Below are 27,128 nucleotides of genomic sequence, written 5' to 3'. Positions count from 1 at the left end.
TGACCTTTTTTTTTTTAAACTCTGGTTAAAAATATAAAGATACATAAAGGTGCATTCAGATGACAAGCGTTCCTGATCAAGAGTCCATATGTTACACACTGGGAGTTAGACTGGACTCAATATTGGTGAGGCAGCAATAGTTAGTAAATCTCAGGTCTACTGAATCCCAGATTTACATGTGAATAGTGGAAGTATAGATTGGTATTGGATTTGATCATCACCAGGGCCTCAAAAACTACGAGTTAACTCTGAGATGAGGGAAACTAAGAGTTTTCTCTTCCAGATAGAGACTCGGTGACTGGGGTAAGAGACCCTGTCAAACTAACCTACCTGCTGTTAGTTTCTCTCTGACTCCTCCACTCCTGCTGCACCAGAACAAACTGACAGCCATTTAGCGTTTAATTTCCTCAAACAAACAGTCAATGTCAAATCACATATCTGACTGCATAATTATCTCATACAAACACTATAGTCACACTATTGAAAACGGTGGTTGGAAAGCACAGCATGATCAAAAGTTTTGGAAATATGTGCGATTAACTTGCAGTCTTGTTATCTTCAAAGTGGTAATTCGAGGATGGGGTCTGCGAGACAGCTGCCATCATCAAAGCAACTTATGGATAAAATGGATCAGTTTGCAATTGAATGGGGTCAAGTTGGCAATTACATCCAATCTTTTTCCAAATCACAACAAGGTACTTTATATTGTAATGTAAAGACCCTACAATAATCCAAATCCAGGCTAACAGATTAGATGTGATAATCTTCAGAAATCATAACATTTCTCCACAAAGCTTGATTGATGTAGTTAGAATGTAACTTCAAAGTAACATGAACACTGTATAATAGACACAATGCAAACACATACAACCAAGCAGCAATTGGCTACTGGCCAAGTTCCCAGTTGCAAAGTGATGCATTGGAGACAAGTTGTGCTCAGTGTTGCAGTCCGACTCAGATTGTTAGCAACATGTTGGCAATCTGTGTTAATACATTAGACAGCAGTTATTTGCAAACTGTCACCAATCCGTGTGAGAACGATTGCAGCCAGTATGAGTTGGATCATAAGTGTTTGAGGACAGTGTGTTCGACCTTTGGGTGACCTTTTAGGACTAACAAGTCCCTAAAAGTACTTGGAAACTGTTGCTGAATGTGAAAAATTCAGTGCAGTCCTATTTTTACTGTAGTGTCACTGAACCATTGGCTTATTATTTCTTAACATGAATTTTTTTGGGCCATCAATTTGTCCTTAATGTGACAGCAGAGCTGGTGAATATTGCAGATTTTATACTGACTCCAAATAAGATGTATAGATTGTATATTTCTAACTCTGTGACTCTGGAAAGTAAAGCATTCATCAAGTTGTCCACCAGTTCATAAATCACTGATCAGTGAATAATTTATTGGTTAAGTTGTAATCGCTTGGATCTCTAGTGATGGAAAAATATGTCACACTGTAAATATATGATGTTGAACAGCATTTAATCAATATCTACAAATGTAAAGTTTCAACGTCATATCTGCAGTTGTTGTCACCTGCCGCCTGTCTCCGTCCAATTACAGCTGAATGGTTTAAATGTAAACCATTCATCTTACTAAACCAAATGAAAATCTGGTTGGATTCCAGCTTTAATCTGTTAAAGAAAATTCCACTTTTCATCTCTCTCTCTTTTTTTAAAGATATGATGGTCAGCACTGATGGAGATTTACATTTCAGTTCAGCTGGATTCAAATTTTGGCTCTGCTCTTTACTTCATTATAAAATCCACGCACAATATGCACAATATGCATGTGCTTAACTGAGAGTAAACTTTCTGTAACAGGGCCCTATATAGTTTGTCAGTTGGTGCTGTAACAGTTTAAACATTAATGTTAGTTTACCATCTTTAGCGTGGGTTGTAATTTTGATATAATTAAGTTAGTTGCCATCTGTTCCACTGTTTAGGTAGCACTAGCTGTGGGAATTTTTTTTTAACCTTTGCTACTGTTACAGTTGTGTTTTAACAACGCTGACCTTCATCTTTTACACAGGGTGACTGAGCAGGAGTTGATAATTCCCTTGATTAGAAAGACGGGTAGGAAGCAAATAGTTTTCACAATAAAAGCATGACTGTACTAATTAATTACTGCTGTATAGCTTAGCTTTGAGTGTATATGCTCTGATGCCAAGCAAAATATTAAAAACAACCTACGAGCAATATGATTCCACAACAAAAACATTACAGACACATATACATTTTCAGTGTTGCTGTCTTATCTCTAAGAAATGTTTTCTGTTAAAATTGTACGAATGTCTTGATTGGTGTGAATTTATCAAAGCACAAATTCACTTAGTTCCAGTGATTTAGAATTATGAATATTCCAAAAATATAAACTGAACTTTAATTATGTTTTTTTCTTTGTTTGTTTTTTGTACCCATTTGTAATTTCCATTAAAAGACCGAAATCTGCTTTTATAACCTGAGAGTAGAACCAGCACCCGATGATTTCAGCTACCGAAAAGTCACAAGTGCATATGTTTTTTTTTTTCCTTTTTCTCGTTTATTAGCAAATGTTCCTTAAACAGGAGCAAATATTTGACTGTTGGATGACTTTCAGGTGTAATTACTAATTATCTTTTGATCACTGATTAGCATTTACAGTACCAGGATGTAGAGTTAAAACAAACTACAGAGTGTGCGTGTGCTGATGGAAATAAAGTAACACGTCACACTGCAAGATCTGGCTTCTTCAAGTGTTTTAATGTTTTTGTGAGCTCAATGGTATATTAAATTATATATTGGTGGAAACCTCAGATTCTCTGAAATTTCAAAACTGTTTTCATGGCTTGATATTAGTAAGGGTAAGAGACAATGTAAGCTGGAAAACTCAACCTGACATTTAAAAATTTTAAGGCACCCAAACTTAGTAGTTTGCTCCATTGACCAGATATTTCAAATTATAAAAACTTTGTCTGTTTTAAGCTGAAATATGTTGATTTTTCTTATTTGTCTGTGCTTTGGATGATACAGTTATTTAACCACGACCGAGTCAAAATTAATACATACTTTTAATTACATTATTTTAAAAGAACTTTATGATCAAAGCTTAAAAAGATATTCAAACTCATTAATAATTACCCCTGACACGAATAAGATTTTAGATCACAATTAGCCATTTAGAATATTAATAATAACACACTTGTGTTAGCTCTATATGTTATACTGGAACATATTTCTCTTGTTTACAGTCTAGTGTGTTTAAGGAACATGAAACTGTAGTACCGAAGAGAAATTGCCTCATTACACCCACTGTTGATGGATCTGTACACACACAAACTGCTGCCTGTCTAATCAGAGATGCTCTAAAGCTCTAATTTTATCTGCCCTCTCGGCCTCAGAAGGATGGAGGACCACTTGCACTCTGTGATTAAATGACTGCCCACACAAACAGACAGACACATGTGCAGTCAGGCAGACAGGTAAGAAACAAGCAGGGTAAGCATGCAGGTGGGCAGAGACAGACAGGTTTGGTCTTCATTACTACAACCGCAGGCTTTTGGGGTAAATTAGTGTTTCTGTGTGCTTGCACAAACAGGAGATCTTTACCTACAGTAACTGGAGGATTGTTGCAGTGAAACGTGTAGGGTTGTACAAAGGTTCAGAAAAACCTTGTTTTCTGGATCAGTGTGTTACAGATAGAAAAGGTGATGCAAATATGGTGTATGGGCAAAAGTACTGGGCCATACCTCTTAATCACTTAATTAAAACAATGCCACTGAAGTTGTTTTTTTGGAGTTGGCCTGATTAATTGGTTTCAAGTTTCAGTGAAGGGAAACTGTAATGCTTCAGCTTACCAAGACACTTGAGATAATTCCACGCTTCCAACTTTTATGGAACAGTTTGGGGAAGGCCTTTTCCTGTTCCAGCATGACTGTTCTCCCGTGCACAAAGCACTTTATAAGATAAGATAAGATAAGATAACCTTTATTAGTCCCACACGTGGGAAATTTGTTTTGTCACAGCAGGAAGTGGACAGTGCAAAAGTTATGAGGCAAAAATTAGAATACAATAAGAATAAATACAGTACACAACTGTACAGAATAGAATAAAATAAAATACTATATACAGTAGAATAGAATAAAATAAAATAAATATACAATAAGATAAAAATAGAATACAAATACAAATGCTATATACAACTGAGTAAAAATACAACGATGACAGAAAGGATTATTGCACTTAGTATTATTGCATATGTATGGATGTGTGTGCTTGATCAGTTAAAGTCTTTGTTGTGGAGTCTGACAGCAGTGGGGAGGAAAGACCTGCGAAATCTCTCCGTCCCACACCGTGGGTGCCGCACTCTCCCACTGAAGGAGCTGCTCAGTGCTGTCACAGTCTGCTGCATGGGGTGGGAGATGTTGTCCAACAGGGATGACAGCTTAGCCGCCGTTCTCCTGTCACTCACCACCTCCACTGGGTCCAGAGGGCATCCTAGAACAGAGCTGGCCCTTCGGATCACCCTGTTCAGTCTCTTCCTGTCCCCAGCAGAGATGCTGCCACCCCAGCAGACCACGCCATAAAAGATAGCAGAAGCCACAACAGAGTCATAGAAGGTCTTCAGGAGTGGGCCCTCCACTCCAAACGACCTGAGTCTCCGCAGCAGGTACAGCCTGCTCTGCCCTTTCCTGTAGAGGGCGTCTGAGTTATGAGTCCAGTCCAGTCTATTGTTCAGATGAACACCAAGGTACCTGTAGCTGTCCACAGCCTCAATGTCCATACCTTGGATGTTCAGTGGTTGCAGTGGAGAATGCTTGTGCCTGCGGAAGTCTACCACCAGTTCCTTGGTTTTACTGGCGTTGATCTGGAGGTAGTTCAGCTGGCACCAGTCCACAAAGTCTTGGGTCAGACCTCTGTACTCCTTGTCGTCCCCATCAGTGATGAGGCCGACTATTGCAGAGTCATCAGAGAACTTCTGCAGGAAGCACTGGGTGGAATTGTGGGAGAAGTCTGCAGTGTAGATGGTGAAGAGGAACGGAGCCAGAACCGTTCCCTGTGGGGCCCCCGTACTGCAGACGACCCTGTCCGACACACAGCCCTGAGTCCTCACATACTGTGGTCGGTCGGTGAGGTAGTCCAGGATCCAGGTAGTGAGGTGATGGTCCACTCCAGAGTTCACCAGCTTGTCCTTTAGAACCGAGGGAAGAATGGTGTTGAAGGCACTGGAGAAATCAAAGAACATGATTCTCACAGTGCTCCAGCGGTCTCCAGGTGAGCGAGGGAACGATGTAGGAGGTGAATGACGGCATCATCCGCTCCAATGCCAGGCTGGTAGGCAAACTGAAGTGGGTCCAGTGATGAGCTTATTAGGCGCCGAAGCTGAGCCAGGACCAACCGCTCCAGGGTCTTCATCAGGTGGGATGTCAGAGCCACCGGCCTGTAGCTGTTGAGGTCCTTGGGGCGTGAAGTCTTTGGCACTGGTACAACACAGGAGGTTTTCCAGAGCTGTGGGACTCTTCCCAACCTCAGGCTCAGGTTGAAGAGGTGCTCCATCACCCCACACAGTTGGTCCGCGCAGGACCTGACGACCCTCGAGCTGATGCCATCTGGACCCGCTGCCTTCTTGCCATTAATCCTCCTCAGTTCCCTCCTAACCTGGGTGGTTGAGAGAGACAGGCTGGAGCCTTGTGTTGAGTGTGTATTGGATGCTGTTGTTGGGGGTGGGGGGGAGTGAGCAGGGTGAATAGAGGAGGTGTGAAGTGTCTGAGGTGGAACAGCAGCAGTGGGGGTGGGTGAGTCTGCAGCCGATGTTGCAGACTGCCTCATGGCTGAGTCAAATCTGTTGAAGAAATGATTCAGTTCATTTGCCCATCTCACATCCCTCCCAGGCAGAGAGTTCTGCTGTTTGTGGCCCGAGATGGTTCTGAGGCCTCTCCAGACTTCACCAACGTTGTTTTGCTGAAGCTGGTTCTCCATCTTCTGCCTGTAGCTCTCCTTCCCATTCCTTATCAGTCCCCTCAGCTCTCTCTGCACCCTTTTCAACTCCTCTTTGTCTCTGGATTTGAAGGCCCTCCTCTTCTGCTTGAGGACGGTTTTAATTTCTGGGGTAATCCAAGGTTTGTTGTTGGAGAAACACCGTACAGTCCTGGTAGGTACAGTGTTATCCACACAGAAGTTTATATAGTCAGTAATGCATGTAGTAAGGCTGTCGATGTCCTCTCCGTGGTCATCACAAATCACCTCCCACACAGTCGACTCAAAACAGTCCTTAAGAGCCTCCTCGCTCTCCTCTGACCATCTCTGTACTGTGCGGGTGGCTGGTGGCTCCCTGCGCACTAAGGGCTCATACACAGGGACAAGGTGCACCAGGTTGTGATCAGATCTGCCCAGGGGAGGGAGAGGTGATGAACTGTATGCCTCTTCTGCATTGGCATACAGTAAGTCCAGTGTTTTATTGACTCTGGTTGGGCAGGTCACATACTGGGTGAAGGTGGGCAGTGTGGAGTCCAGTGAGGCATGATTGAAGTCCCCTGATATTATGAGAAGGGCTCTCGGTGATTGTGTTTGCAGTCTGCTGACCACAGAGTGGAGAGAGTCACAGGCTGCATCCGCGTTGGCCGAGGGGGGGACATACGCTGTTATCGCGATAACATGCGAGAACTCCCGGGGCAGGTAGTACGGACGCATGCTAACGGCTAACAGCTCAATGTCTCTGCTGCAGAGTTGCTCTTTTACAGTGATGTGCCCAGGGTTACACCATCTGTCGTTCACAAAAACTGCCAGTCCCCCTCCTTTCCTCTTACCGCTGTCTCTGGTCCTGTCCGCTCGCAGCAGCTGGAATCCCGGTAGTGTCACGCTTGTGTCCGGAGTTAGCGATGTTAGCCACGACTCCGTTAGCATCATGATGCTACATTGCCGGTACTCCCTCTGTGACCAGGTTAGCGACGTGAGCTCATCCATCTTATTGGGCAAAGATCTTACGTTTCCAATAATTACAGAAGGAAGAGATGGTCGATATACGCTCTGGAGCCAGCCAGTCAAGTTCTTCCACTTTGGTATAGAATAATGTTGATTGGCCAGCTCAGAGCTCTGACTTAAACCCATCAAATACCCTTGATGTGAGCTAAGACAAAGATTGGTGTCAGTCCCTCCTGGCCAGCATCAATGTCACTCACAATCTCCTGGATGAATGGGCAGATTCCCACAGAATCTTATAGAAGGCCATCATAGAAGAATCCACCTGGAACATATGCAAGAGAGGGGACCAATTCAGACTGGGATGCCAACAAACTCCTGTAGGTGTAATGTCTAGGTGGCCCAATGCATTTTTCCATCTAGTGTATTTTGGATCTTTTTAGGTTATATTCTAGGATTAATCTATTTTCCTCCACAGAGGTTCTCTCACAGTGGGATGAATGTTTAATTGAGTCAGTCTCAGTCTGAATACTCTGCATGCATGCACATCAAGTCAAAGGGTCAAACTTGTTTGGACATGAACTATTAAGAGGAGAGCTTAAGTACAACTCCCAAGGACCAGTTTAAACAACCTTGGTGCCAATGAAGCAATAATGAGACTTAAAAGTCACTCAACTAAGCTGTTAATAGCAATCTATTGACTCCCTTAGCTGCTATTTTGGGAAGTAACAAAAATGCAGAACATTGTTTAGTTAACTTTTACCCAAGTTCCAGCATTCGCCTCCTGGAGTTTGTGTTTTTTCCCTGTATGCTGATCCCCCAATTATCATCAAATCATCAACAATATATCACAGTGTTTCAACCAATCTGCCAAGTCAAAATAACAGAAGCAGGGGGGGAGTTTAAGCCAAAGAAATGGTGAACTTGTTGGTGACTACCAGTATTTCAGGTGGTTTTGCTAGCAGTCCTTTACATGAGTTTTACGTGGGAAGTCTTTACATAAACCTTTATGAACAAAACATCCCCACAAACAGTCCTGATGTAGAATTTTTAAGACCGGTGTTCGACCAATATTTGATGATTTAATCAAATATTGGTTAAATCAATTGGCCAACATATCAATTGGCCAGTTGATATGTTGGCCAATTATTCTTCTCTTTAAGACACACAACATACACACAAATTTCCCTAACATTTCTTATTAGCACATATTTATACGTCCTTACTAGGATATTATGATACTACAGTTTAAAACCAATCCTGTTTCATGGTCACAGCAAGTTGAAGCATAGCATGGTTGAAGCATGGTTGAAGGGTGTTTCGCCAGTCTCTTCCTCACTTTTCTAATTTTCATTTACAGGTAGTTTTAAATATTGATAGCAATATAGAGCTAATGTCGCAAATATCAGTTAATCAGAAATGATGAAGACGTCATTGTTTGTGACAGATTATTCCGTTTTTCTACAGTCAATCATAAAGTTTATGAAAATCCAAAAGAGGGGTGGAGGTGAAATGGGAATATAATTAAGGTGTTAGTTTGTCAAAAAAAAACTTAATGCATAAATGACAAAGAAATCAGAAAATCAGATTTTTCATCTTTACAACAATTAGTTCGTTCAGTTCATATTTTAACAGATTATATATTTATATTACTATATAAAGGTTTTTCTATGGCAATAAAAACACAATTGCTAATCTAGAGGAAGAGCTGAAGGAATATGAAAGTTATTTGACATTAAAAATATTGATCACAAACTCAAAGGGACATTACAAATGATGGGGTCCTATTTATTAATCATTTATTAATGAGGGACTGTTTTATGTACCTAAAAAAAACCCTACATGCACATAACCTTAAAAGTGGTGCACAAGTTCTCCACTGCTAATCAAGTGAAACTAGTTATGATCACATGAGGATTAGTTTATTGGCAGTTTATTAACCAGTTGTTATTATTTTCTTTATTATAGGCTCGTCTGGCTTTAAAAAAAACTATAAAATAAGAGTTCACAGAGACATCATCACAGTGCTTGTTCTGTTTTCAGCCAACGGCTCACAAACAGCTATCCATAAAAACTCAGATTTATTAAGTTGGAGCAAAAAAAGTTGGCATTTTTGCATCGAAATGAACCAAACCACTCAGGTTATTTTCTGTAATAAACACTTAATAAATTGAAAGATCTACTGACATATTTCTAACATATTATCATACTGTAGAAACTCTTCAAATATTCTGTATCCACAATGGAGGATCCAGCTACCTACAAAATACTAAATAGTAATCTTCCACCAGGAGTTGAAGTATATTTATTTGGCACATTTGTTTGATTGAGCAAGCCTTGGCTACATCCCTGCTGAGCGATTTGAGCTCTGTGAGCTTTAAATTGCTGACAGAACCAAACGTTTGTCATTTTACAATTCTTCAAAAGCAAAACAATTTTATTTTAGCGCAGAAAAAAAAACACATTACAGTTTTGTAGTTTTATGAAAAGATTTTAATGATTTCAAGATTCTTAGTGAAAACACTCAGCTGTATGAACAATGATGAATAGACTGAGAGTTCCACACTTGCCCTCATCTAGACCTAATTATAACCTAAACCCCAAACTTCAAAGTGCTCCTCAGAGTAAGGGCAGAGATGTGAGAACCAGATAAAAATGCCTTAAATGCCCACAACTTTGTGTCTATTCTATTCTATTCTATTCTATTCTATAACCAGCCACAGTTTTTCTGCCACTGGATTCAGGGTGTTACATTGATTTGCATTCCTTTTAAAGTAACTTTACTTCACACAACCTCAAACTTTAAACCTTAGTCTCCATATTAACACTGAAAAGTGGCTCCCCTATGTCCCCATGACAATAACAGAAGTACATATGAACAAAAAATTACACACACACACACACACACACACACACACACACACACACACACACACACATTAATTTTATAGATTTTACTTAGTTCTAACCATAAGCACTATTTGCTCAGACTTAATTTTTACACATCAAGTCTCTAAATGATGGAATATTGATTTCTGCCCAAAAAGGAATTGTGGTCATCAGTGTCTCCATAGCATGTGTAGTACATACACATACTACAGCGCTGGTGTCTACTGCCCTCTACTGTTCATTCCAGTAGTTACATTGAGAAAAGACAACTACCAGTAAGGACAGTTCAATTCAGATGCACATTGTTTTGATGAAGCAGATTCATTTTGTTCAGTATCAGCATGTTTGATGAGTTGGGCATAACTAGTACTGGACTCCATTAGTTTTTGAGTATATGACCCAGTTTCAGTTAATTGTCTTTAACTTATAGCTTTAGTAATTTAAGCTGTTTCTAGCTCCAAGAAAATACTGTACCACGTTAACCGTTATCAAAAAAAACCTTTTAATATGTACGTCGATCTTTGCTGTATGATGCATTTTTTTCACTTAAAATCATGGACGTGGTACTGCAAATAGTAAAATGCAATCCTGTAAGTTCAACTTCTGCTACAGCTCCTCTTGTTTAAGGTTTAAAGCAAGTTCTTCACTGTGATCTTCATTTAATCCCAGTGAAGAATCTGATGATATTTGCGCCTTGAGGCAACTGTTGTTCTTTGGGGCTATATAAATAAAACTGAATTGAATTGAGCTGAATTTGGTAGAGGCTAATCCACTATGTAATAGATCAGTGGAATTCAGTGTGTTTTGATTCTTATACCAAAAAACAGTGGGAATAATGAAAAACACATTAGTGTCTCATCAGCATAAACGGTCATATAGTCATACGAAACATACTTAGCTGCAATGTAGAAATATGTAGGGATATGGATAGTCCCCATATTATAGAAGATTTTAAAATAAAAAGAAAGATATAAAGGGAAATATAAAAGTCTGATATTTAGCATTTAATATAACTGTATTTTATGGCATTTTATAGTTTTTTTATTTACAAATTTCAACTATTCAGTACAACGTCTATACTCTAAAAAAGTAAGAAAATGTAATACTGCATATAAGCTGCATTCAGTCACACAATGTTCCTATGAATTGTTATAAGGGAAGCATGAAGGAGGCAGAACTGCCCACTTAAAATACAAGTATATTAATACTTGAATACAGTCTTGTAATACACATATTTATTTCCTTTTTTACCCTTTCCAACTGCTACAAAGACACTATATTATAACAACAATGTTTATTTGTAGCAATTTAATGACTGTTCCCTATCAAATTATGTTATCTGTTAAAAAAAATGTTTCCAAGCAACATTTTTTAACAAAAACAAGCACATTTTAAAAACAATGTTTAAATCCGGACCTTTTTAAAAAGATGTTTTGGTGTCCGTTGTGTAGAAGAACTAGAAGAGTTACACATGAGGAAACTGTCCATCCTTCACCCTGAGGGGGGACAAAGGAAGGAATGTTTTCCCCTCATACAAAACCTTTGATCTCACACCCCCTAATCACTTCCTGAAGATTATACAGTACGTGCACCTCTGCACTGCCCACACTGTGCTTGTGTGCGCAGCGTGTGTTAATGCCTGAAGGCAACCAGGGCAGATGTAGTCTTCTAGCCTGATGACAGACAGAGATAGGGAAGAAACAGAGACAGAAGAATGATGTCATCGTTCATCAAAGAATGAAAACCAGGAAGAGTTTTAAACACATTTAGCAGCCGCGCTGAAGTGCATAAAATGTGTAAACTAAAACTAAGAAGAGTCAGCACATTTTTAAGCCACAAACACTTGGAAAAGAGTTGGAAGTGCTGGCAAAGTCATTTATCCCAGTCGTCAGTATGACTTTGGCAGGTCTTTGTACTATTATGGTTTGTGGGGGCAGTGAAGGCATCTCAGGAATAGCAGAGTCAGAACTGAGGATGCAAAAGTTAGTAGGACCTTTGCAAACTCCTACTGTGGCTATTATCTGTATTTAATTTAATTTAATTTTAATTACTGTACAGTACTCTGTTTTTGGTAACTATCGTCCATGATGTAAATAGATAAACATTTGTTTCTGTTTCTGTTCTGTGTCCTGTGTACAGTTTTTTTATATGTGTTTTTCTTGCTGTTGTTACAACCAAATTTCACTTTATGGGAAAATTAAAGGACTATTCTATTCTATTCTATTCTATTCTATTCTATTCTAATCTTTTAAAGCCAACAAAGGTCTATTAAGAGACACAAAACACAAACAGAAGTACTTTAAATGATATCAAACCAAAGCAAAGCAACCACAAATATGTGCTGTGTTCAAAAACTAGTAAAATAATAATAAAAAAATTATATATGATATAAATTTGGTTGCTATCCTCTTTTCTATCCTCTGTGCAGTGGTCCTTCCAGGGTTTCTGTGCCAGAAACTAACCAGCAAGTGAAAGTAAAAGCTAAAACTGAGTGACAATGATATTAGACCCATGTTTTTACACAGCAAGTGCAAAAACACAGGTCCAAACCATGCAGAGACTTGACATGCCAGGCAAAATTTGAATATTTTCATAAAAATATCTAGAGTAGACGACCAGTATTTGAAAGTTATTTCCTTAAGAAAAACATATCAAGCAAAACCCTAACCCTAATCCATGAACTGTTCACAAAAACCTCTCCGAAATGTTTGCGATGGTAGGGGGAACTCATTCTTAAGGAAAGGAAACAGAGCAAAAAGGCAGCGGTAAGACAAATTACACATGAACTGAACTGAAAATCAGTGACAAGTTTCATGTAGTGAGTAATTCATGTTGGAAGTTTTCAGTTTAAATTGTCACCAGTATGACCAGAAAACAATGCTGCCCCTGCGACCTGGATAAACTGGAGAAAATGAAACCTGAACAGAAACCCAAACTTAAAAATATAACTGTGAATGCAAAACTTTCATACCAGACCCAACAACCATGGCAGATGTGAGCTGCCTTAATAGGAAATGGCTACAGGTCCCTTGAAATTGTCATACTTTATAACCTTCCTCTGCTGTGCTTGCAGAGAAGAACATCTGGAAGCAGCCCTGACTGAGTTTGTCGTTCAGAATAAAGTGACACAGGGGCAGGTCTTAATAGATGCCTATAAAACTTCTGTAGCAAGCAATGAAACTATAGATAGGCACATGTAACTCTTTTTCTTGTACTCAGGGCCACAAAAAAGTGACTGCTTCTTTTTATACAGCCTCATATGGAGTTTACTTGCAGGCATTATGGTTGCTTTATAGCCTTTCTAGATAGGTTGTGGCTGTTTAGGACATCACATACCACATCATTTGAGCACAAGAACTAAACTGGATACTGGTGGATGCTGTAGCTCCTGCTCATAGTACTCAAAGACATCAACCACACTGTTGCTAAAGAGTTGGGTTACAAAACACTACTGTGTATGTATCTCTCCTCAGAGATTACTTTCTTTGGTCTTCGTCATCTTCATCCTCCCCATCCTCCTCCTCTTACTCTCACTCCTCTGGCTCTGCCTCTTTTTCCAACATTGCCGTCCATTGCTCCAAAACAGAAGAGCTAACCTGTTGCCCTTTTATAAAGCTCTGATTTCTTAATTGCAATTATGTGTGAAAGGTGTTTAGCAATGTGATGAGTTAGCATGCAAAATAGGGCAACTGACTTTACAACTTTGAATGAGAGTGTTTCTTGCGAAAACAAGAGGTTTTCTTCATGAAAATTCTGCCAATTGCAGAGGCTTGTGTGCAGTGTTTTGACAAAAGCGCGTTTTAAAACTGCTATTTGAGTGTACAGCAGGAATTGCCCTTGTGGTTTAGCAGAATTGGTTCAGGGGATGGTGCATCAGTTACATGTTGCAGTCATTGTGTCTGAAGTACAAGTAACTGTGTAAATAATTGGGAAAAAAATCTTTATTTTTATATTTGTCCACCAGGAGGCGCTACTTTCTACCATTCAAAGCATGCAGCAAAATTTCAAACTTTTTCTGTTTTTTGCAAGGGTGCTACTGAAATAAAATGGCAAGTGTGTGCTGCCATTAGGTACTTCCAGTTGCGGCGTAAGATGGCTGCACCGACAAGAGCTCCCAGTCATCTCAGCAAAAATGTTATTATTTATTTTGTACTGCTTTCGATTTCTGTGCGCACAGCGCGATCATACACTCGGTATGACAGACAAACGCTTCTGGAGCTACGTTCGTCAGCCAGTTCGGACTTTACAGCGGGTTTCGACTCCGTGGACGCTCTGCTGCCTGGGATCCTTTGTTTACTCGCACGACGTCGAGGGAAAACAAAGAGGGGGAAACGCGCCGGAGTTTTGTGCCGAACGCGACAGAGAAACAGCAAGCCACCTCTGCCCAGCATCCTGCTCGCGAATCTCCAGTCTCTGGACAACAAACTTGACGAGCTGCGTGCACGGATTAAACACCAACAAGACATCAAGAACTGCTGTGTTCTGGCCTTCACAGAGACATGGCTGGAGCCCAGCGTCCCCAACTGCGCCATCATGCCGGATGGATTCACTGTTTACCGGGGAGACCGAACGAAGGACTCAGGCAAGAAAAGGGGAGGAGGGGTGTGCCTTATGGTTAACTCGTTGTGGGCTAGAGATGTGTGTATCTTAAAAACTTACTGCTCTCAGAGCCTCGAGCTGCTGACCATTAAAGTCAGGCCTTTTTACCTCCCGAGGGAGATCAGCTCAGTTCTCCTTTCAGCTGTTTACATTCCCCCACATGCTGATAAAGCTAAAGCTATGGACGAACTGTATGACATCATTACTGGACTTGAGAACAAAAATCCATAAGCTGCCTTTATTGTGCTGGGAGACTTCAACAGAGCCAACATGAAGAAGGTTCTCCCCAAATACTATCAGCACATCTCCTTCCCCACAAGAGGTGATCAAACACTGGACCACTGTTACACTCCATTCAAAGAGTGCTACAAACACCTCCCCCACCCAGCTTTTGGTAAGGCAGACCATTGTTCCATACTGCTGCTGCCTGCATACAGACAAAGACTGAAACAGGAAAAACCAGCTTCCAGGGTTATTTACAAACGGGACAGTGAGGCTGAGGAGGTCCTGCAGGACTGCTTTGACACAACTGACTGGCAGATATTTGTGGATGCAGCTGATGGCAACATCAATGAACTCACAGACTCTGTCATTGGATATATTGGAAAGTGCATGGATGATACCATCACAAAAACCACTGTCCGCATATATCCAAATCAGAAACACTGGGTAAATAAAGACGTTCGCGCCAAGCTAAAAGTGCGGACCTCTGCCTTTAACTCCGGGGACGCTGATGCATATAAAGCAGCCAGGTACGACCTCCGAAAGTCCATAAAAAAGGCCAGAAAGGACTACAGGGACAAAATGGAGTCCAGCTACCACAGCTTTGACACCAGGCGACTGTGGAATGGACTGCACTGCATCACTGACTACAAGAAGGTCAACACAGGCAGTGTTCAGCCCGCTGCATCTCTTGCAGATGAGCTCAACAACTTCTATGCTCGTTTTGACGCAGACAACAGAGAGCAGATCCTCTACCCTCAGGAGGACAGTGAGGCTGCAACTCTAACTCTGAAAACAGAAGCTGTGAGATGGACTTTTAAAAAGGTCAATCCTCACAAAGCTCCAGGACCGGACGGCATCCCAGGCCGGCTACTCAGAGTGTGTGCCGACCAGCTGGCAGAGGTGTTCACCAACATCTTCAACCTCTCCCTGAGGCAGTCAGTGGTCCCCACGTCCTTCAAAGCATCCACCAACATTCCTGTTCCCAAAAAATCAGTGGTCTCCTGTCTGAATGACTACCATCCTGTTGCACTGACATCATGAAGTGCCTGGAGCGGCTGGTCAAAGGTCACATCTGCTCCTCCCTCCCTGACACACTGGACCCTCTTCAGTTTGCCTATCGGACAAACAGAGCCACAGAGGATGCCATCGCCCTGGCAACGCACACCACCCTCACTCACCTGGAGAAAGGGAATGCATATGCAAGGATGCTCTTCATCGACTACAGCTCGGCATTTAACACCATCATCCCCTCAAAACTTGCCATGAAGCTCGTCGACCTTGGGCTGGGAACACCGATCTGCAGATGGATTCTAAACTTCCTCACAAACAGGCCCCAGGTGGTGAGAGTTGGTAAGCACACCTCCTCATCACTCATCCTGAACACAGGTACGCCACAGGGTTGTGTGCTTAGCCCCCTCCTATATTCCCTGTTCACACACGACTGTGTTGCTAAACACGAGTCCAACATCATCATCAAGTTTGCGGATGACACAACCATCATAGGCCTCATCACAGGCAATGATGAGACGGCCTATAGAGAGGAGGTGATGGCGCTGTACGAGCGGTGCCTGGAAAATAACCTGACTCTCAACATCAGCAAAACTAGAGAGATGATAGTGGACTACCGGAAACGACCAGTCAGAGAACACCAGACCATCCATATCAACGGTGTCAAGGTCGAAAGGGTCAGCAGCTTCAAGTTCCTTGGAATCAACATCACTGAGGACTTCTCCTGGACCCTTCACACAGACGCTGCTATCAGGAAAGCTCGCCAGTGGCTTTACTTCCTGAGGAGGCTGAGGAAGTTTGGCATGAACTCCAACATCACCTCAAATTTTTACAGGTGTGCAATCGAGAGCTTGCTGACGAGCTGCATCACAGTTTGGTACAGAAGCTGCTCTGCCAGCAGCCGTAAATCACTACAGAGGGTGGTGAAGGCAGCAGAGCACATCACTGGCACGAGGCTTCCTGCCATTCAGGACATTTATCTCCAGCGATGCCTCCGTAAAGCACACAGCATCATCAAGGACCACAGCCACCCAGCACATCAGCTCTTCTCCTTGTTACCATCTGGCAGACGTTACAGGAGCCTGTCTGCTCAGACTACAAGACTCAAAAACAGTTTTTACCACCAAGCCATACGACACCTCAACCACAACACTTAAACACACACAACACAGCACTCAGAAGCTACCCTGCAGCTTCACAAGTACTCTGTTTAATCTGCACTGGTCACTCCACTTTATTGTCATTGATATTTATATTTAAAAGTGCAATATTGTAATTTTCTGCTGCTCATTCCTGTGCAATATCCCATCTGCCCTCCCGTCATATTTCTTTTCAAGATTTTCTTATTTAATCACTAGTGTACATATATTTATATTTATAGATATATATATATTTAGTCATCTTTTCTCTTTTACCATGTCTCTCTAATATTTTGCTCCTTACTATTTTTCTATTTTCTTTACTATTTTCTTTTCTTTTATTATATTTTCTTCTACTGTATCATGCTGCTGAGTGACTGCTGCTCGTCAAACACATTTCATTGCAATGTTGACCCTGTGCTAACTTGCATATGACAAATAAAACTGAAACTGAAACCATTAGTGTAGAATAATGGTGTGTGAGTGTGTGCACATGGGTGTACATGTGTGTAATCTTCACCTTTGATGATTGTGCACTATGAGTGTGAAGATGGTGCCTAATCCTCCTCTGTGGACTCTGAGGCTTCCTCCATGTCCGCCTCAGAGGAAGAAACAGACCAGCTGGTGCAACTCCAGTGACAGGATGGACTTTTCCATGGGGATTACCATATTTTGGTCGCAAAGACTGCAAATTCAAATTCACATTTTTTTATTTGTCACGTACACAGTCATACACAGTACGATATGCAGTGAAATGCTTAGACAACTGCTCGTGACCTAAAGAGAAAAAAAATTTGCTCTGCTACATCCCAGCTGCCACAGGTTTGATTCCAGGACCCCAAATCCTGGAGCAAATTGTGGCCATGACAAACCTGCACCACGTTCAGCGGCTTATGTGGACACAGAGGAACTGCAGGCTTATGTAGGCATGCTCATTTTGGATGGTTTACAGGTCAAAAACGTATCCAAATCAGCTGCAAGCCCCTCCAACCAGCAATTGTGAGGGCAGTGTGACTTGCTCAGACAGAGAGAGAAGAACTGGCCTCTGCACCACCTCAGCTGGAGTCCTTCTTCTTTAAGGTGTTAAAAGCAAAAAACTATAATTAATTTTTGATATTTATATTTCAGGCTGAAATAGTTTGAAAAGACTAAGCCATTAAAAGTGGAAAAACATAGAGCGAGAGTCATTATTGTTGTACTGTAACAAGGCAAGCATGTCTAGAATCTATTGCACATGCTACATTGTTGGTTAAGATACAACATGGCTAGAGGTTAAATAGCGCCATAACAATCTGATAGTCCAGACAGTAGGATGGCTGTAGCTCAGTAGGTATAGGAGGCCATTTACTAATCAGAAGCTTAGTGGTTTGATCCCTGGCTGCTCCAGTCTGCGTGCCAAAGTGTTTTTGGGCAAGATACTGAACCTCAAATGGTTCTCTGATGCATCCACTGAACTGTAAATGTTAGACAGAAAAACCTGGGTGAATAACACATGTTACATAAAGCACTTTGAGTACTTAAGTAGAGTAGAAGAGCTGTATAAGAACGACTCCATTTACTTTCAATTAATGGGTAATTACGACACATGATGGGCAGATTAGTGCATTGTACGGAGTCTCAGTATCTTAGGAAGACAATTAAGGATTGCTTAGTCAGTGATATTTTGGTAGGTGACAAAAACTGCAAGTTACATTTTATATGTATTGTTCTAATTAGCCTTGTGTGAGATTGGTGCCTGTCCAGGGTGTCCTACCTCTTACCCTATGGTATCTGGAATAGGCTGGATCTGTGGATGATATAGAACATATAGTATATGTTATGTTTTCTGACATGTTGAAATGTCCTGTCGACCAAAATGAAGACAGTTTAGCACAGGTTAGTTTGCAGTATTGTGGTGAAGTGTACAGTAGTGCATAATGCACCATGGACTGGTGCAGAGCAGGCTATGTAGTCAAAGTGAGGTTACATCAAGGTAGCAGACATCAATTTAAATGTAAGTTGATAATATTAGTTAGATTCACTCAGCAAATTTCACATTTATACTGTCTTGGGGCTGCAAATCAGCCATGATAACTCAATGTACCATCTGCATATATTTTACTGAATTCCAGAGGTGGCAAAAGTACAGACATGTACAGATACTAGTTTTGAAAAATACTACAGTAAAAGTTGTACTAAAAATGAAATGTACTCTTTGCAGCTCTTTGGAGGACCTTTCTACCAGCTATTTTGTGCAAAGCTAGCTGAGACTGCTGTTTTTCATGCAGTCTTTAAACCATAAACCTTTACCAATGGAATCCCTTTGATATTTAGCTTGACTTCACGGAAAAACGCGACAAAATAATTGTTGATGTCCAAAGGTGGGACATAACAATGCATAAATAATTCATTACTGTTCTTTAGTAGGATTCTCAGGTATTCTTCATTGAGTATTTATTTTTCTGACAAGGTTTTACTTTTTCTCTTTCCATTTTTATACAAGCATCAGTACTTTGTACTCCTTACATTTTCAAAACAGGCTGGTCATTAATAGCTCTTCAGTTAAAGGGAAGTTGTGCAGGTGTTTAGAAGTTGTGATGGCAGTACTTCACCATCGAGCTAGCACTGAATTCCACCTTTATACCAGATGTATAGGTCTCGTATAAAGAGAGTAAACAGTATACTGGTGAACTGCTACAAAGGATCTTAGGATTCCCCCACCTGGAGCTGGATTTACCCTCTACAATGTAGGCAACTGAAAATAGTTCAGATTCAAGCTGAGTAAATTCATTAGAATTAGAATTTCGATAAGAATAACATTTGTTTTCTCATTCACTACTAATATTTTTGTATTATGGTAAATGGCCTGTATTTATATAGCGCTTTACTAGTCCCTAAGGACCCCAAAGCGCTTTACATATCCAGTCATCCACCCATTCACACACACACTCCAAACTGTATTATGTTAATATAACACACGATTCAGTTACATTTGCATGAAGAGCTGGTATAAATGGCGAAGACGCCATCGCCACAGCCCTCCACGCTGTGCTGAGTCACCTAGAGCAGCGGCAAAGCTACGTCCGAATGCTCTTTGTGGACTACAGCTCAGCCTTTAATACAATCATCCCGGACATCCTCATCACCAAACTGGTCACTCTTGGCCTCCCTCCTCTCACATGTGCCTGGATAAAGGATTTCCTCACAAACTGGCCCCAGACTGTAAGACTCGGCCCTCATCTCTCCTCCACTCGCACACTGAGCACCGGCTCCCCACAGGGCTGTGTGCTGAGCCCCCTCTTGTATTCTCTCTACACCCATGACTGCAGTTCGACCCACAACAACACTCTCATCATCAAGTTTGCTGATGACACCACGGTAGTCGGACTCATCTCGAAGGGAGACGAGGCAGAGTACAGAGAGGAAGTCCTGAAGCTGGCAGCATGGTGTTCAGAAAACAACCTGGCACTGAACACTAAGAAAACCAAAGAGCTCATTGTTGACTTCAGGAGACACAGCACCGACTTGGCCCCCCTCTACATCAACGGGGAGTGTGTGGAGAGGGTCCACACTTTCCGGTTCCTTGGTGTCCTCATCTCTGCTGACATCTCCTGGACAGGAAACATCTCAGCGGTCATCAAGAAGGCCCAACAGCGGCTGCACTTCCTGAGAGTCCTCAGGAAGTACAAGCTGAACTCCAACCTGCTGCTGACCTTCTACCGCTCGTCCATTGAGAGCCTGCTAACTGCATCACGGTATGGTACGGCAGCTGCACCAAAGCAGATAGAGCGAGGCTTCAGAGTGTGGTCAAGACAGCACAAAAGTTCATCGGCTGCCCTCTCCCCTCCCTGATGGACATTTATTCCTCCTGCTGCCTCAGCAGAGCAGCAAACATTATCAAGGACAGCTCCCACCCTGGCTTCAACATGTTCAGCCTGCTTCCCTCAGGGAAGCGCTACAGGTGCATCAACACAAAAACCGACAGACTCAAAAACAGTTTCTTCCCCAAAGCGATAACCACCCTGAACTCACACATGCACAGATAACACAGCCCCCCACTTCCCAATTCCTCTATGGACCACCACTGTGCAATACCAATTCTATGTGCAACAACTCAACTGTATATACATAACACTATTTATTACATATTACTTACGGCTTGTATATTGTACATTTTATATATATATATGTTTTCCCTATGTAAATACTGTCCATATGTACATAGCGCTGCAGAACTGTACCCCCCCAGCATGTTTACACTGAGTAGGAGATGCTCTGTATCTCATTGTACAACTGTATAGTGACAATAAAGGCATTCTATTCTATTCTAAATGTCCTTTAACCCTTGTGTGGTGTTCATATTTTTGTTACTCAGCCAGTGTTCATGGGTCTGGTGGACCCGCTAGAGTTTTGGCTTTCCAAATTAACACTATCAAACAATTTTATGTTAAATTACTCAACAGATGTTTACTTCATCCCAATTACAAGCCATATGAACAGCAAACATGGTTATTTTTTCCCTTTACCTTTGTTAGATCACATTTATGAATGAATGTGCTTCTCGTTTTTTTTTTTGTTTTTTTTTGTTTTTTATAAAATGTTATAAAAAAATAAATCAGTTGTAATCAAGTGGAGTGAGTGGAAAGACAACACATTTACACGTGAAGCAATATGTTTCACAACTAAATGGGATCAGCTGCTCATCAATGGTGACATTAGGCCCAGGGATGTAAAACAGGGGGAGGTGGTGCACACACTTAAATCCCACACTGTCCTGATGGCAGCTAGCTTGTCTCTCTGCCGCCGAGCTGGTCTGTCGTCTCGGTTATCAAAACAGATAATCCTGGAAATTTTGTGGAAGTTTTCCAGAGACACTGATGCACGGAAAGGTTCGTGCCGGTTTCTGCATCCCACAGGGATTCTGTGGATTCCCCTTTGGACCTCAAAACTCCTGCAAGGATAAGAACCCCAAAGTAGGCCTTTGGGGTTCTTAGATGAATTTGGTCCATCTCCTTCCACCTCTCTCCAAAAACACACTGTCCTTCTAGATTACTGCAATCCAGAATAATTTTCTGGATGGAATCTGGGATGAAAAGCTAAAATGAAGACTTGATGTCCTGCACATGAGTAACTGTCAGCCGTGTTGGCCCTGGCTTATCACAGTAACAGCTCTGCAGGGTGGCTCATTTCTTGGCAAGAAGACCATTCAATTTCACCAGTTATTGACATCCATATTTCTTCACTTGCTGTCTGGTGGGCTTGTTCTGGTCCTGGAGCTGGCAGCAGATGGGGTGCTCGTCTTCGTTTTGTTACTAAATGATGCTCAACCTCATCCTCTTCTTCAAAGTTACTGTCAGACTCAGAATTTTCAGAAATGTGAAATATTCTGAAACCTCTTTGTCAACATCATCATCCGAAGCCCCTCTCTTCCAAAATCAATTGGATGGCCCTCGCAGCAGATAATCTTTTGCCATCTTGATCAGTTGTGATAAAGAACCACACTGGCAAAGTCTTATTTATAGTATTATGCCCCTAATTTGCAGGTGGGACAGGGTATGAGAAAATAAAATTTGGATCCCTCAAGAAAGAGGGTAAAATGTGTGGGATGTAAGAGCAGACGGTGTTGATAGTTGAATTTTCAACAATGTTGCAACTTTGTGCACGAGCAGGAGGGGAAGAAAACACTATCAGCAGCACCAGAAAGGAGGAAGACAGAGTGTGGGAACACAGGACCTACACTTTCAACACTTTTATTAGACCTGGGTCCAGTGGACCCGAACACCTTGTATGTAATGTAAATGCGTGGGGGGAGGTACAGTATGAGGTCATTGAAAATTAGTTCGGATTTATGTTCTTCACAGAAAATAAGCCAAAGCCAATGAATTTCAGATTGAAAAAAATAATTCATTGTTTAATTTTTCTTTTGAGAAAAACTGAAAACGGGTCTCACAGACCCGAACACCATACAAGGGTTAAAGAGCAAATTTTACTTTCTCACTCTAAGTGCATTTCAGTGCTTGAACTTTAACTTAAGTATTTTTTTAAAAGTCAGGAATCTGTACTTCTACTAAGGAAAGAATGTCTGTACTTGTCCTGAAATCATTTTTGACCCCAGAGGAGGAAAGGAGTATGACGGTGGGAGGACATAACGAGGATTACTGTACCTTTAATCTCACACAATTACACCGATTTCTGGCTGTATGGAATAGCCAGCGGACCAGCTGAACTCTGTGACAGTGAACCTTTCATGACCCACAGCGGATAAATGTCAGTGGAAAGCATCCCAGCAACTCCACCGCGTGTTGGGGTCTGATGCAATCTGAGAAGTGTCGACTCAGCAACCACAGCGCGGTGAGTGAAATTTGGCTGAGCTTCCGGTGCCGCTCAGCTCCAGCCGTTACCGCCACCGTCAAATTACGACTGTCAACATGTCGAAAGTGAACAGGGGTTCTCATGGATGCCGGGCCATGGTAATAGCAAGAAAGTACCTATCGGGTCCGTCCTCCCCGGTCCTGACGCGGAGCTCCAGCCAGCGTCAGCGGAAAATGCTGAGCCGGCAGCACCGCATGGCGAGCTGCAACGCGGCCGGTACCGAAGGAAACCCCGCGGCGCTGGCCCAGCAGGAGCACCTGGGGTATTTCTCCACCGGTGGACGACACGCGAAGACCAACCTGAATCTGATTTACCGGGACGTGAAAGCTTTCCTCAGTGAAGTTGGTGGAGATCCCCGGGAGGCTCGGTACTGGTTGACCCAGTTCCAGAAAGCGACTTCGGCTCATTCTCCCGCCTTTGCTGTTCTGGAGGTAAAGTTTTACTCACCAAAAGACAAAAACAAACAAAGATATTAGAATAGGTTTCATGTTTGTGGACATGAACTCCATAACGAGGAAAGAAATCACCAATGATACGTGATTAAATTAAAGATAATTATCAAATTAAATAAACTGAAGACAAATACATAGAGTTTGTACCTGCATAGTTCTTACCTGGCAGTTAGTCCATACTCAGTATACACTACAGTATACACAGTTTCATGAACTTTCTTTCTCAAAGAAAAAACAGAAATCAGGTGGTTTTTAAAAAAAAAAAAAATTCTAGTACACTACCTAAACAAAAAATGAATAAATACAGCCAAAAATATAAGCATGTACTTAAATAATCAACAAAAAACTGATAGCTCTGTAAAAAACCTATTCTTATTAGACTGAAGCAGATCCCGTGTCAGCCAACTGGATTAAATTCTAGACTCTAATACTCAAACACCGTGTTTTTCATTTTGCACCAGGTGGACAGATCAGTGTTTGACAGCAGGGAGATGGTTCAGAGCCTGGCTTTTGGCCTGTCCTTCCTGCAGCGGATGGATATGAAGCCTGTGGTGGTTATGGGCTGGTCAGATCACCTGGAGACAGGGCTTGCCAAAGCAATGTTTGGGTCTGAGTGCATGAAAGGACTAGTGAATCGGTGCCAGCAGCTGACTGAGGCGCTGCAGCAGCACACTGCCAGCGTCCTGCCATTCTTCTCTGCAGAGTCACTCCTACTTCTGCATGAAGCACCGCAGGGAAGCAGGTGAGAACTGAGAGATACCAGTTCAATCTAAGGGAACTCTTGCTTATAAATTGTGAATTTAACTTCAGTATTTATTTTACTGTTCAGATATCAATGAAGTAGGTAAATTATCTGTAAGTCATTGGCTATAATTACTGTTTATGCAATTAATCTATGCACCTGTTTTATCAATTATTTAATGGAAATAATAAATCATTATATCTGCTATAGTTATTAATTAGCCAGCTCTTATTCTTAAGGTGTCAAATACTGTGATTTAGTCCAGGCTACGGTTTTTGTACCTGCAACACTATGTACAGGGTGCCTGTAAATGGTAAATGGCCTGTATTTATATAGCGCTTTACTAGTCCCTAAGGACCCCAAAGCGCTTTACATATCCAGTCATCCACCCATTCACACACACATTCACACACTGGTGATGGCAGCTACATTGTAGCCACAGCCACCCTGGGGCGCACTGACAGAGGCGAGGCTGCCGGACACTGGCGCCACCGGGCCCTCTGACCACCACCAGTAGGCAACGGGTGAAGTGTCTTGCCCAAGGACACAATGACCGAGACTGTTGGAGCCGGGGCTCGAACCGGCAACCTTCCGATTACAAGGCGAACTCCTAACTCTTGAGCCACGATCGACCCATCGTGCAACTGTACTCTACAACCAGTTGCACTTTTACCTTGTTATTTAACCATCAGTTTCCTAATGATTAATCACTTAAACTCCCAGAGACCAGCCATTTGGCTAACGGTTATTTTAAAATGTGATTTTTAAAGGTTCTCATTATAAATATATTTTAAATACAAGTATGCTTTTAATGATTAGTGTGGGTGAGTGAATGGCAGTGGGGGAGGTCTTCATCAATAGAGAAAAACTGTAAAAGCGGTGAGAACACAGTATAAAGTCATAAGGCAATGTCCTCTTTCACATTTTCCCTTTGGGCCTTATGTTTCACACCCTGGTTTAGACAGTTCTTAGTAAGGCTGGGCCATATCATACCGTTCACGGTAATACCAGTATAATGATGGGCAATGATAAGAAAATGAAATATCACGATAGAATATGGGTAAAACGCGCATGCCCAGTGCCTTTGTTTTCTTACGCACATGGCGGAAAAGCACGGCGGCGACGGAGAATGAGACGGGTGAAAGCGGATCGTTGAGTGAAACGGATGAACCAGAATTGGTTTGTAAAAATGCTGCAACTTCACTGGTGTGGAACTGGTTTGGCTTTCGTTCATCAGATACACAACAAAGCACAATTTTTGGTAGAGCATGCTAGCGGGCCATCGTTAATTCCGTGTTTTTTGGAAAATGAGGCACTCTTAAAATCCTTTGATTTTCTGAAAAATCGACATTGACATCAGCAATCTGTACAAAAATCTTTTAGCACAACTTTGCTAACCTACGACCCCGCACCGCTTAATGGATTGTCAGAGCATACGGCTACTGTAGGCAGGAGCCTCGTGGAATACTGTGCTTCAACATAATATTTCATTAATGTGTGTGTATAACCACTTTTTAAATTTTGTGTGGCTTGTTTAAATTAAAATACATTGATGTGTGTGGGGTTTTTTTGCATTAATAAAGTTGTGGAGTATTACAGTATTATGTCTCGCGTCAATTATATCGTTTCCCTCTCCTTGCAGTGCGCCTCCATCCATTGCTATGGATACCAACCTTCTCCAGTGGAGTCTGAACTGTGGGGCAATCCCACTGGTTTGTCCGGTAGGCAGGGACGCGCAAGGTTGCTCGGTAATGTTGGACCCGACAGAGGTGACGGCGGCAATATCCCGAACCCTGCATCCACACAAAGTCATGTTCCTGAACAACTTCGGGGGCCTGCGAAGCCAAGAACAAAAGGCACAACATCTGGCTCCCACGCTGACTCTGCTATTATTATCTTAATTTTTTAATCATTTATATTTATATAAATCATTTATATGCTTTCTATCTTGGTGCAGGTGCTAGGTACAGTGTCGCTGCCTGCTGACTTACCTCGCCTGTCCACTGCGACTTGGTTAAGCGCACCAGAACGCCAAAGAGCGACCGCCATAGCCAGACTTCTCAATCAGTTGCCAGCTGAGTCCTCTGCTGTGATCACATCGGCAGACACGTTGCTGACCGAACTGTTCAGCCACAGAGGTGAGACAACCGACTGACTTCTGTGGGTGCCACATGTACACATGCAGCCATGTATGGAGACACACCTGTTTTGAGAGGCACCATATTTGTATGTGTGTGAAGGTTGTTTTGGCGACCACCTCAAAAGATTTTAACATAAGTTTTTTTGTCTGTTCTGTTTCTCAGGGTCTGGAACGCTTTTTAAAAATGGAGACCCCATACACCGGTCAGTAGATATTACACAAACTCCGCCAGTATGAATTCAAACCAGGTCATAATCCAACATTAACCCCAAACAAGACATTACTTTTACCTCCACACATGTACCAGCATAAAAAAGAATACACTGCTATACAGGGAGTGCAGAATTATTAGGCAAGTTGTATTTTTGAGGAATAATTTTATTATTGAACAACAACCATGTTCTCAATGAACCCAAAAACCTCATTAATATCAAAGCTGAATGTTTTTGGAAGTAGTTTCTAGTTTGTTTTCAGTTTTAGCTATTTTAGGGGGATATCTGTGTGTGCAGGTGACTATTACTGTGCATAATTATTAGGCAACTTAACAAAAAACAAATATATACCCATTTCAATTATTTATTTTTACCAGTGAAACCAATATAACATCTCCACATTCACAAATATACATTTCTGACATTCAAAAACAAAACAAAAACAAATCAGCGACCAATATAGCCACCTTTCTTT

At 41.7% G+C, this 27,128-nt stretch overlaps 2 protein-coding genes across 8 annotated transcripts in view; one reads left to right on the top strand and one right to left on the bottom strand.

Annotated features, from left to right (window-relative positions):
- Window positions 1–5,176: 5,176 nt before the first annotated feature.
- LOC308410719 (uncharacterized protein) lies at window positions 5,177–23,043 on the bottom strand. Of its 7 annotated transcripts, none has more exons than XM_080904280.1 (4): window positions 22,900–23,036; window positions 18,448–18,542; window positions 17,277–18,210; window positions 5,177–7,221 (listed from the first exon to the last, which is right to left on the bottom strand). In XM_080904280.1, exon 4 carries the CDS (start codon window positions 7,083–7,085, stop codon window positions 5,229–5,231), a length of 1,857 nt encoding a protein of 618 aa, XP_080760406.1. In that variant the 5' UTR covers window positions 7,086–7,221; window positions 17,277–18,210; window positions 18,448–18,542; window positions 22,900–23,036; the 3' UTR covers window positions 5,177–5,228. The 7 variants fall into 7 exon arrangements, 6 of the variants coding, with proteins under 6 accessions (XP_080760406.1, XP_080760407.1, XP_080760409.1 ...); XM_080904281.1 differs by having other exon boundaries at window positions 18,510–18,542; XM_080904283.1 differs by having other exon boundaries at window positions 17,277–17,441; window positions 18,510–18,542.
- nags (N-acetylglutamate synthase) overlaps window positions 23,013–27,128 on the top strand; it is a 7,242-nt gene continuing 3,126 nt past the window's right edge. Inside the window, exons 1-5 of the mRNA XM_080904286.1 lie at window positions 23,013–23,538; window positions 24,021–24,301; window positions 25,944–26,157; window positions 26,259–26,439; window positions 26,605–26,644. Coding sequence (XP_080760412.1) covers window positions 23,164–23,538; window positions 24,021–24,301; window positions 25,944–26,157; window positions 26,259–26,439; window positions 26,605–26,644 — 1,091 coding nt within the window. The 5' untranslated portion in view covers window positions 23,013–23,163. The remainder of the gene's footprint in view (window positions 23,539–24,020; window positions 24,302–25,943; window positions 26,158–26,258; window positions 26,440–26,604; window positions 26,645–27,128) is intronic.

The sequence above is a fragment of the Rhamphochromis sp. 'chilingali' genome (assembly GCF_963969265.1).
Source record: "Rhamphochromis sp. 'chilingali' genome assembly, chromosome: 15".
NCBI classification, from domain to species: domain Eukaryota; kingdom Metazoa; phylum Chordata; class Actinopteri; order Cichliformes; family Cichlidae; genus Rhamphochromis; species Rhamphochromis sp. 'chilingali'.
This window is presented reverse-complemented; position numbering and strand designations above follow the sequence as displayed.

Bases quoted from the DNA above. Each gene is read 5' to 3' on its own strand.
- LOC308410719 (XM_080904285.1), bottom strand. From the start codon at position 7,085: ATGGGTTTAAGTCAGAGCTCTGAGCTGGCCAATCAACATTATTCTATA.